We start from the raw sequence: 11,468 nt of genomic DNA on the forward strand, positions 1-11,468 counted from the left end.
GGTATTCATTTAACTCAGTGTTTTTCAACCAGTGTGCCGTGGCACACTAGTGTGCCGCGAGATATGGTCAGGTGTGCCGCGAAGCTCAGAGAGAAAGAAAGCAAGAAAGAGAGAAAGCAAGAGAAAGAGAAAAAGAACTAGAGAAAGAAAGCAAGAGAGAGAGAGGGAGGGAAGGAGGGAGAGAGAAAGACAGAGGGACGTAGGGAGGGAGAGAAAGAGAGCAAAAAAGAGAGGAAGGAAGGAAGAGAAAGGGATGGATAGAGAAAGAAAGAGGAAGGAAGGGAGAGAAAGAGGGAAGGAGAAAGAAATAGAGCGAAGGGGAGGAAGAGAGAATTTTTTGTCCAAACTTTTTTTAGCCGCGCCCCCCCCCCCCCCGCCGCTCAATGTGCCCCAGGATTTTGTAAATGTAAAAAATGTGCCGCGGCTCAAAAAAGGTTGAAAATCACTGATTTAACTGGTGCTTCAGGCTGTTTTCAGTCTTCTGCCTCTGCAATTAGACCGGTTCCCTCAGCAGAAATTCCTTGTCGCATTGAACATTTCACCAGGCTGGAGGGGGGAAAACATTTAAATGTACAATGAACTGGGCCAATAACTTCATGTTGCATGCGATTCTGGAGCATTCTAGGTACTTTTCAACTTCAGATGGCTCAAATTAATGAGAGCCTCCAAAATGTCAGTTATAACCTCAATTTGAACTAATGACCTTCACTCAGCCTGCAGTCACATCACCGCAAATTGGGTATTTGGCGACTGGCTCTTATTTGCAACCAGTTGCAGCATCCCAGTCACAAATGTGATTTGTGACTTTTACCACTTTTTGACAAAAGTAACTGGTTAAGGTGGATTCACACAACAGTGGGGACTTGAGTTACTATCGCTATAAAAATGGTTGTGAAGTCAGATCTGTCAAGTCTGTGGCAATTTGCCCTGGCTAACTCACCATGGCTTGCTGCATGACAACTCACTAATGTCAGAGAAATGATGGGGTAGAATCATTAAAGATGCACAAGGAGGGGCAAAAGAAAATGTGGATGGCAAAAATGTAAAATTTGCATTTATTTTAAATAATTAAATAGAACTGTTACAATTTTCCTGCAGAGTTGACCATGGTGAGTTGTCCCATTCCTGTCCCACGATGTCTCAACTTATGATAACTTACAACAGAAATTCTGGTTCAAATTGTGGTCCTCAGTCAAGGACTAACTGTAGGAGAAAAATTTTCATCGTGGGTCCAGAGTAAGAGAAAAAAACTGTCTCACAACTAAAGATGCAACACACTCTGAAAAAAATCTATCAATCTTGAACTTCAGTTCTGTTGCTACCAATTCAAAATACAATTGCACTCTGATTTGCCATAGTTTAACCTTAATTTTGGAGTTTTTGATATTCCACAGGGTAGCACCCTCATGAACTCTTTTATCTGTATCCTTCCCCGTGGATTGCACCAGGCCTTGGGCTCAAGATTTAATTGTCCCTTAATTCAAGACGACAAGAACAGGAATCTGGAATAACAAAACAGCAATCTGGTTTGCGGGAGCCGCTTGCTTCAACTGTCCGGCCTCCATCTTCTTATTTAAGTTTTGAGTCTCACAAAATAAGCTATCTTGAAGGTGAACAGAATTTGAACAGATATGTGGCTCTGCCAACCACTCTCCTCTGGTGGCCGGTGGCCGCACCAAGCCTCCCTGGTAGATGAGAAGCCGCTTGGCTCGTCTCAACCAAATGTCCCAGTGGGCAGCCGCCACTTTAACGGAACAGCCGGTACATCCTGGGAAGCCGCCCATCCTTGCTGGCAAGGGCACCCTGGATGTGATCGTAGCTGGGCAGCTCCCGCAAGTCCCCCAGGGCAGCGACGGCCGGCTTCTTCCGTAGCATCTGCGTGGCCACCCGTTTGATGTCACTGGCATTCACTTTGCCTGTGCAAAAGGGAAACAAAAGCCACCGGGATCAGTTTGTGCGGCTGCCTGTAGCACCAGCTTCCCCCACAAGGTTTTATTATTATTATTATTATTATTTATTAGATCTGTATGCCGCCCCTCTCCGCAGACTCGGGGCAGCCTGGCCCAAGTCTGGCCCAAGTCACAGAATGGGCCCAGAGGCCCAAGCGCTGGCCGAGAGCCCTCAGACTTCTATACCGCTTCACAGGGTTTTACAGAGCCACCCTCTTTTCCCCCAACCACCTAGGTCAGTGGCTCTCAACCTTTCTAATGCTGCGACCTCCGACCATATGCCTAGCGCCAATTCTCCTAACAGAACTTTAAGCTGATTGGCAGGAAGGTCAGAGAGACACCCCTACAGTCAACACCTGATAGGTTGGATTGTAAAAATATGTTCCAAGGTGCCAGAACAGATTTTAGTGACTAACAGCATGGGAAATTTGTCTTTTCCCATGTGGTCTTAGGTGACCCTTGGGTGCCTGGTCCTGACTCCCAGGCTGCACACCACTGGTCTAGGTCCTCATCTTAGCCACTCCTGAAGACTGAGTCAACCTTGAGCCTGGTGAGTTGCAGTCAGCCGGCAGTCAGCAGAGGTAGCCTGCAGTGCTGCACTTTAGCCACTACATCACTGAGAGGAGCAAAGCGAGAGAAAGCCCAAGGGGGGGGAGCCACCTCTGGCTGGGGAGGCCGGGGACATTCCACAAGGGGGCTTTGGGCAGCAGAGGGGAAAGCAAGCCTCACTTCGGCAGCCGACTCAGAAACCATGGCCCCCTCCCCAAATTCCTCAAGAGGAGAGGCTCCATCGACCTGCAACTCAGGAAGCCTAGCCTGTCACTTACTTATCAGGACACAGAGCTCCTGGGGCAGCTTCCTCCCTCCTGTGGCCAAGACTTGTCGGCCGACATCCTCAAAAATGACCGGCCGGGACTCCAGGTTCATCATCAGCATGGAGCGCAACTGGGTCTTGGCCCGCTCCAGCTCAACCTAGACAATGGAGAGGCAATGGAGTTGCTCCAGACTCCTCCAGGCCCAAATCCCCCATATCTACCCTCTTGCCCCCCACCTCTTACCTCTCCCAGGGTTCCAGCCATTAAAACAAACTCCCGGGTAATAATCTCCACCATTTCACGGACCTGCAACCGAGAAGACCCGGAGGAGCCCGGTGTGAGAACCGATTCCGCCCAAGGCCTCCCCCTTCCTGAAAGGTGGAGCTTTGGGGGGTGGCTGTTGAGGTGAGGGCAGGGAAGGAGGTCCCCCCCCCTCGCCAGGTAGATGCAGCCCAGCCTCCAAATTGCTGAGAGGGGACACGCCTGGCAGGTGAGGAATCCATTCTGAGCACCAGCTCACCTGTCTGGGATCTGCGCTGGCGTGAATGCACAGGAGGCCGGTGTCCTCGTAGCTGTGGTGATAGGAGGTGGCGTTGTACATCCAGTGGTGCCTGGGAGATAGATATGTAGAGAGAGATAGAGCAGCAGAGAAGGGGACGGGTGAATATCAGCCTTGTAGGATTCCCTAAGAGCCTCTTGCAACTAGGGGTCCTCCTCAGGAAAGCCCCGGTGGTGCAGTGGTTAGAGTGCAGCCCTGCAGCCTCCTTCAGCTGACTGCTAGCTGTAGTTCAGCAGTTCAAATCTCAGCACCGGCTCCAGGTTGACTCAGCCTTCCCGTCCTTTTGAGGTGGGTTAAATGAGGACCCAGATTGTTTGGGGCAAGAGGCTGATTCTATGCTTAGGGCTGTGAAAGCACTAGGAAGCACTATAGTCTAAGACTCTAAGTACTAATGCAAGAAAGAAAGAAAAAGACAGAGAGAGAGAGAGAGAGAAAGGGAGGGTGGGAAGCACATTGAGACTTGCAAGATTCTACCGCTATAAACACTGGAATAAAAGTAGTTTTAGGCCTACATGGTGCCTGTCTCTTCATTAGGTCTACTTGTATCAAACTATAGGCCTGGTTCAAACACTGTAATGAGCCAAAGTGGTTTACTTGATTTACATTTAGTTAGTTGTCTGTTTGTGGCAATAGCAATAAGACTTATATACCACTTCATTGTGATTTACAGCCTTCTCTAAGCAGTTTACAGAGTCAGTCTCTGGCCCCCAACAATCCAGATCCTCATTTTATTGACCTGGGAAGGATGGAAGGCTGAGTCAACCTTGAGCTTGGTGAGATTTGAACTGGCAAACTGCAGGCAGCCATCAGGCAGCAGAAACAGCCTGCAGTTGTGCATTCTAACCACTGCTGCTCTTGTAAAACCAAAATTTATGGCCTGGAGCTCTATCACTGCTGTGTTAACAAGCAACCCCCTCCCCCAAAGATAAAATTACGGCAAATTACGCTTCAGCAGAATGGGTAAAGTGGCTAAACATTTTTACTCCTTTCTCTCTCTGGACACTCCCCCACAAACCAAAGGTCTCACGCAGCAACCTGACAGGGCCCTTACCCCCACCGCCCCCTCCAAACTGCTCTCTGCTCCTGGCCCTTAGCAGTAAAGCTGTTAGGACTCTGTCCAAACAGATGGGTTGGCAATATATAAACAAGCCAACTATGTATGTTTGTATGTATTAAGGTATATAGCTTTAAATGTATTACTGTACTGAGTTCCAACTGGCTGTAGTGTTGCAAGTTAGCATAAGAGGGCGATAGAGATCAGTTATTTATTTATTCGATTTTTTTTTAATGCCGCCCTTCTCCTTAGACTCAGGGCGGCTTACAACATGTTAGCAATAGCACTTTTTAACAGAGCCAGCATATTGATTCACAATTCTCTCTCTGCTGATTCATTCGTTATTGACACTTGGCCTAATATAGTGAGCTCTGTGTTATTCTATTATAGTTGGATGTACAGTGTTCCCTCGATTTTTGTGGGGGATGTGTTCCGAGACCACCCGCGAAAATTGAATTTCCGTGAAGTAGAGATGCAGAAGTAAATACACTATTTTTGCCTATGAACAGTGTCACAAGCCTTCCCTTAACACTTTAAACCCCTAAATTGCAATTTCCCATTCCCTTAGCAACCATTTAGATTATTACTCACCACGTTTATTGATTAAAGTTTATTTTTTTTAAAAAATTATTAAAGGCGGATGAAAGTTTGGCGATGACATATGACGTCATCGGGCAGGAAAAACCGTGGTATAGGGGGGGAAAACCGCAAAGTATTTTTTAATTAATATATTTGTAAAACCGTGGTATAGACTTTGCGCAAAGTTCAAATCCGCGAAAATTGAGGGAACATTGTATTTGTAATGTATGTCTGATATGTAAGATAAAGACAGGCTGGGTAAGATTATTGTATTGAGAGAGATTGACTGATTTGAATGTGTATGACCTGGCCTGTTTAACTTGACTGTGCTATTTGTAAAAGTAAAAAACTAATTGCACTTTAACGTATCTGTTTGAATGACTGGATAATTAATCGTATCTCCTAGATATCTGCTGCAATCGCACGTTTTCTCTGTGCCTGTCCTTGATAATTCAAGGGATAATTCAATGCACACTCCTTAAGAAAAGCTCTCCTGCCCTTCCTTCCGAGAAGCCCGGGGACGTACCGGTTGAGGACGTTGAGGTACAGCCGTGTAAACATGCCTTTTCCGGGGCCTCCAGCAGAGAAAGAGCCCCCGCCCCCCATCATCATGTTTAAGACGGCAAAGGGAATGAAGTCTTCCTCCTGGACCAGGGAAGCCAAACCAGAGGGTCACTCGGGCGTCCAAGCAGAAGGGCCCACCACACCCAGAAGGGGAGGGGATACTTACCAGAAACGAGCAGCTTTCCAATCCAATCATGATGTGGGCCAACTCTGGGATGGGGGTCGGCCCTAAACTCACGTCCGACATGTCCTTCTCCAGCTGCAGAAAGAGGGGCAGATTCCCTAGGAATTTGGCTATTGGCACCAGAACAGGGATGGGTTTTTGTTCCCCAAAACCTCCCCATTATGTTGGAAGTGCAAAAAGGAAAGAGGCACGTTCTATCATCAATGGTGGACATGTGTACAAGCAAAAAAAAATTGGAATAAAATAACAGACTGGCTAAAAGAAATAATAAAAGAAGAATTTGAAAAAAACCCAGAATTATATTTATTGGGTATTTTTAATAAAAAAATGAAAATAGAGGTAAGATACTTAGTTATACACATGTTAACAGCTGCTAGGATATCATATGCCCAACAGTGGAAAATAGATAAAACACCAGAAGAAAATATAGCAATTAAAAAATTATTGGACTATGCGAATAAATAATTAAAATTCAAGCAAGGCAACATGTCGAATAATTAAAATTCAAGCAAAGCAACATGTCAAATAAAAGCATTAATAATATGTGAAAGAAGGAAAATTCTCTGATCGAACATTAAAAAAAAAGTGGGGAAGCTTTCGTTTCCCAAATGTTGTATGTATATGTTTTGTTTATGTCTTTTTTGTTATACAGTGATCCCTCTATTATCGCGAGGGTTCCGTTCCAAGACCGCTCGTGATAATCGATTTTTCGCGATGTAGGGTTGCGGAAGTAAAAACACCATCTGCGCATGCGCGCCCTATTTTCTATGGCCGCGCATGCGTAGATGGTGGAGTTTGCGTTCCCCGCCGCCCACGCAAAGGGGAAACCCGGATTCGGCTCCTCGCTGCTGCTGCGCTACCGAGCAGATCAGCTGCTGGGCGGCCGAAGGAACCTTCCCTGGGTCTTCCCCCTCTTGCTGGCGGGCGGGCGAGCGGCGGGCATCAGCGAGGAGCCGGGGTTTCCCCTTTGCGTGGGCGGCCGGGAAGACCCAGGTTGGGGGTTCGGGGGGGTGCTGGGAAGCCCCCCAGGCCGGCTGCGACCTTTTAAAACAGCCGCGCCGCTTCCCAGCTGACTCCCGAAGCCAAACCCGGAAGTGGTTTTTTAAAAAATTAATATTTTTTTTAAAATCGCGATATAGCGTTTCGCGAAGATCGAGATCGCGAAACTCGAGGGATCACTGTATTTGAAAAAATAAATTTTATTTTAAAAAAAGAAAAAAAAGAAAAGCAGAGGCTGCCTTCCCTTCCTCACCTTCAGGATCCCTCCCGTGTACTGGGCTACTGACTTGTCCACATCCTTGGCTTCCGCACTTCCCCACGCTGGAACGGCTCCCAGGAAGTATTTGCGAGCACAGTCCACAAGCTGCTGGTGTTCAATCCCCACGCCAGCCAATACCATCCTGTCGGGGGTGTAGTAATTCCTCAGGTACGAGTGGAGGACCATCCTGTCGACTTTCTCAATGTTGTCTGTGGGACAGAACCGGTTCAGTCCCACGGTGTTTTCCCTGAACGCTGCCTGCGGGAGATCAGGATAAACATAATAATTAAACAAAACCCCAAACCCAAGTCGATGACAAAACATGAGAGACCTCCCTTCCTTTCTTTAGGATTATGGCTGCCCATGTCAACCTGACACAGGAAGAGCCCTTGCTGCTTGACTCTGTTGATAAAAAGTTGATAAAGGTCATGACCTTTAAAGCCCTACATGGCATTGGACCAGATTACCTCCGGAACCGCCTGCTACCGCACGAATCCCAGCGACCGATAAGGTCCCACAGAGTTGGCCTTCTCTGGGTCCCGTCAACTAAACAATGTCGTTTGGCGGGCTCCAGGGGAAGAGCCTTCTCTGTGGCGGCCCCGGCCCTCTGGAACCAACTCCCCCCGGAGATTAGAACTGCCCCCACCCTCCCAGCCTTTCGTAAACTACTCAAGACTCACTTATACCGCCAGGCACGGGGGAGTTGAGATATTCCTTTGTGTATGTGTTTGGTTTTATAATAAGGGTTTTTAGTTGTTTTAGTATTGGATTGTTACATGCTGTTTTTATCATTGTTGTTAGCCGCCCCGAGTCTACGGAGAGGGACGGCATACAAATCCAATAAATAAATAAATAAATAATACAGTTCTGGTGGGCATAAGGGAGCCCCACCTCTGAGGAAGCAACACCCTCTCCTAAAGGCTCTTCTGAGCAGGATGCAATGGATTCCACTTTCATGGAGTTGTGTGATAAACCTGGACTTGAAGCCAAGTCCCCCTGATCCATGGCCTGAGTTACTGAGGAGATCTTGCTTCCCAGTTCTTTGAAGGAATCTTTCTCTGCAAGCAGTTCCCTTTGTGAATCACTTTGGACCAAAATCCGACATGCAGCAGAGGAGTCCCACACCCCTCCAAAGCACAGGGTCACACCTGTCAGTTGGAAGGAAAGATGCAGCTCTTGGGAGGGGTGTGTGTGTGCACCCACACTCACACAATGCCCCAGTTTGACTTTGCATTCCCCAAAGCTGTATACCACTGGAGCGGACAGTTCCTTTCACTTCCCAGGTTGCAGGCAGGAACACTATGCATTAGCCCCATTGCTTATCATAAAAAAGACAATCTTGTCTTTCTTTGGAAAATTATTTCAGGTCCTGCTGAATCCGCTGCTGAAAGGGAATTTTCAAGTGTGAGGAAGCCAACACGGGCCCCTCAAATTACTTAGGGGTTGCCTTTCTTGGCATGCTGATAACAGCGTCCTTTCCCCAAGCCAGGAGGAGGAGGTCACTGAAGGTCACTGAGGAGGAGGAGGTCACTGAAGGGCTCATGGGCTTCATGGGGGCCTTACTGCATGGATCATCTCGGTCAGCAACGGCTCTGGATCAGGCCTCATGTTCAGGTCCTGCAGCTCAAAGCGGACTGCCATACGGGTCATCTCGATTTCCTCATCTGCAAAGAAAAGCCAACTTTTTGGATCCGGGTCCAGCCACCTCCCAAGGGACAATGGCCCAAACCCCCTGGAAGGGGAGGGAAATTGCTCCCAATTCTCTTCACGCGCAGAAGACTCTGTGATGCTCTTGCTCGGCAATCTACTTTTTAAAACTATTTTATTTTAATTTACTAGATTACCTGACAGTCTGGGTTGGAGAACCACATCAGCCAACAGACTGACCATAGCATCAAGGCCCCTGCTGTCTGCAGAAACAGCATACATTGTGGTATCTCTGAAAGAAGAGCAAAACTGATTTTGTAATCTACAGGGATGGCAGGGTCTTCACCTAGGGCAGGGGTCCCCAAGCTTGGCAACTTTAAGACTTGTGGACTTCAACTCCCAGAATTCTCCTGCGAGCTATGGTGGCTGGAGAATCCAGAGAAAAGAATAGCATATAGCATAGCAAAGCACATAGCATATCATAACATGTCATATGCCAAATTTGGGGACCCCTGACTTAGAGTGTGAAGGCATGTTTAAGGCCCTGCAACAAAGAACCTTAAAACTGTTGGGTGGAAAAAATGGCCCACCCCACCACTCAAACCAAACTCAAAGGACGGAATCTCCCAGGGAAGGATGGAGGGGGCCTCATAATAAAATGAGAGATAGGAAAGAAGCAGGCAATGCATAATAGGTTTTCAGTCAAAAGCCACAACGCATATCTGGGATTTCTCAAAGCATTGCCTGGCCAAAGGACGCCCAACAGGAAACAGACCTTGACACCTGGCAATCACAAATGCCTCCGTGCTTCTCCAACATGAGGAGGATTTCATCCTTGCTGCTAAATTGAGCCGTAGACTAAAGAGAAAGGGAGGAAAACAAAGAAAAAGAGTTTGTTTTGTTAGAGAGAATTGGGCCAAGACAGCAAAATAAAAATCAATTAAACTATATGCAATTAAGTGGTTACATGCAATAACCAATTTCCCTGGGATGTAATACTAGAGATTTCCTGGCTAATTTTGGAGATGTATTGCATCCATGTGCAGCAGCAGCCAAAAAAGCAAATACAACCCTGGGTTGCATAAAGAGGCACAGAATGAAGTATTAGTACCGCTTTATAAAGCTTAGTAAGACCACACTTGGAATGCTGCACCCAGTTCTGGTTGCTACAATATAAAGAAGATGTGGAGACTCGGGAGATGTGGAAAGAGATTATTAGAGGACTGGAGGCTAAAACATGTAAAGAATGGTTGCTGGAATTGGGTATGTCTAGTTTAATTTGCTTCTATCCTAAGATTTTTATTAATATTGATTGTTTCTTCATTGCTTATTTGACCCCTATGACAATCATCAAGTCTTGTACCACATGATTCTTGACAAATGTATTTTTTTCTTTTATGTACAGTGAGAGCATCTGCACCAAGACAAATTCCTTGTGTGCCCAATCATACTTGGCCAATAAAGAATTCTGTTCTATTCTATTCTAATGAAAAGAAGGACCAGGGGAGGCATGGTAGCAGTCTTCCAATATCTCAGGAATTGCCACAAAGAAGGAGTCAACCAATTCTCCAAAGCACCTGAGGGCAGAACAAGAAGCAATGGGTGGAAACTAAACAAGGAGAGAAGCAACTCAGAACTAAGGAAGAACTTCCTAACAAGGACAATTAACCAGTGGGACAGCTTGCCACCAGAAATCATGGGTGCTCTATCACTGAAGGTTTTTAGGAAGAGACTGGACAGTCACTTGTCTGAAATGGCCTGAGTTCTCCTGCTTGAGCAGGGGGCTGGACTAGAAGACTTCCAAGGTCCCTTCAAGCTCTATTCTGATTGATTGATTGAAATAGTATAGGGTGTCCTGCTTGAGCAGGGGGGTGGGCTAGAAGACCTCCAATATCCCTTCTATTTATTTTTTTCTATTTATTTATTTCTATTTATTCTGGTCTGTCGTTCTGTTCTATTCCCAATCCCTCTATTGCTATCCTATATTCAGGCCAAGGCCAGACAGGAGGAAGGCACAGAAAGGGGCCCCCACCTGGGAAGGGGGTCTCCATTAACGCCCCCCCCCACAAAGGGCTTGTCCTAAGCCCGACCTTTTGGCTTCCTCAACCCCAACAATTTCGGGAAAGGCCGCTTACCGAAAAGGCCAACTTCTCCAGGAAGTGCGAGATCCCGCCGGTGTACTTGGCTTCGTATCTCGACCCGGAGTTGATCAGGACTGGTCCAAGGCCAGGAAAGAGGCGAGAGGGGGGGGGGGGGAGAGAGAAGGAGAAGCGGGAGGGTCAGCCGCGGCCCCCTTCACTCCACCCCACGCCGCCGCCCTCCTCCTCCCAGCGCCCGCTTACCGCCCAGCGTGCAGAACTGCCCGAACCTCTTCTGGGAGGCCACACGCAGCCCGCCCTCCAAGACGCTGACCTCCGTCTCGAAGCCCTCCGGCCCGTCGAGGCCAGCGAAGGCGGGCTTGGGCAGCCCCGGCAGAGGGGCCGTCAGTGGGGTGCCTGGGTAGCCTCCTCCGCTGCTGAAACGCCGCGACCCGGCGAGCCCCAGCCTGAAGGGGAAGAAGAGGAGGCTGAAGACGGGGAGGCCCACCCCAGAGAAGACACCCCCCCCCCCTCAGCCGGCGGACACGAAAATCGAGGCCGAGGCCTCACCTCCGCGCAGGGCCCAAAAGGCTCCTCCGCACCGCGCTGGCCGCCATCTCTCTCGTCAAAGGAGAAGGATTGGTCGCTTGGATGACGGCGCCGGCCGATTGGCGGGAGAGTCCCGCCCCCTCCACTTCCGGAATGGGCCCGGCGACGGAAGAACTTTCCTGATTCAGCGACGGAAGTATCCGGCAGCCGCAGTTTAACCCCGGGGCATGCT

General features: G+C 48.2%; 1 protein-coding gene across 1 annotated transcript; it reads right to left on the reverse strand.

The window, feature by feature from the left end:
• Positions 1-1,037: 1,037 nt before the first annotated feature.
• Positions 1,038-11,461, reverse strand: PMPCA (peptidase, mitochondrial processing subunit alpha). Its single transcript, XM_070758768.1, has 13 exons — positions 11,258-11,461; positions 10,952-11,154; positions 10,745-10,824; positions 9,385-9,467; positions 8,807-8,901; positions 8,526-8,626; positions 6,957-7,220; positions 5,687-5,779; positions 5,483-5,601; positions 3,285-3,375; positions 3,008-3,070; positions 2,777-2,921; positions 1,038-1,916 (listed from the first exon to the last, which is right to left on the reverse strand). Exons 1-13 carry the CDS (start codon positions 11,302-11,304, stop codon positions 1,747-1,749), a joined length of 1,554 nt encoding a protein of 517 aa, XP_070614869.1. The 5' UTR covers positions 11,305-11,461; the 3' UTR covers positions 1,038-1,746.
• Between the last annotated feature and the right edge of the window lie 7 nt (positions 11,462-11,468).

This window comes from Erythrolamprus reginae, chromosome 8 (genome assembly GCF_031021105.1).
Source record: "Erythrolamprus reginae isolate rEryReg1 chromosome 8, rEryReg1.hap1, whole genome shotgun sequence".
NCBI classification, from domain to species: Eukaryota; Metazoa; Chordata; class Lepidosauria; order Squamata; family Dipsadidae; genus Erythrolamprus; species Erythrolamprus reginae.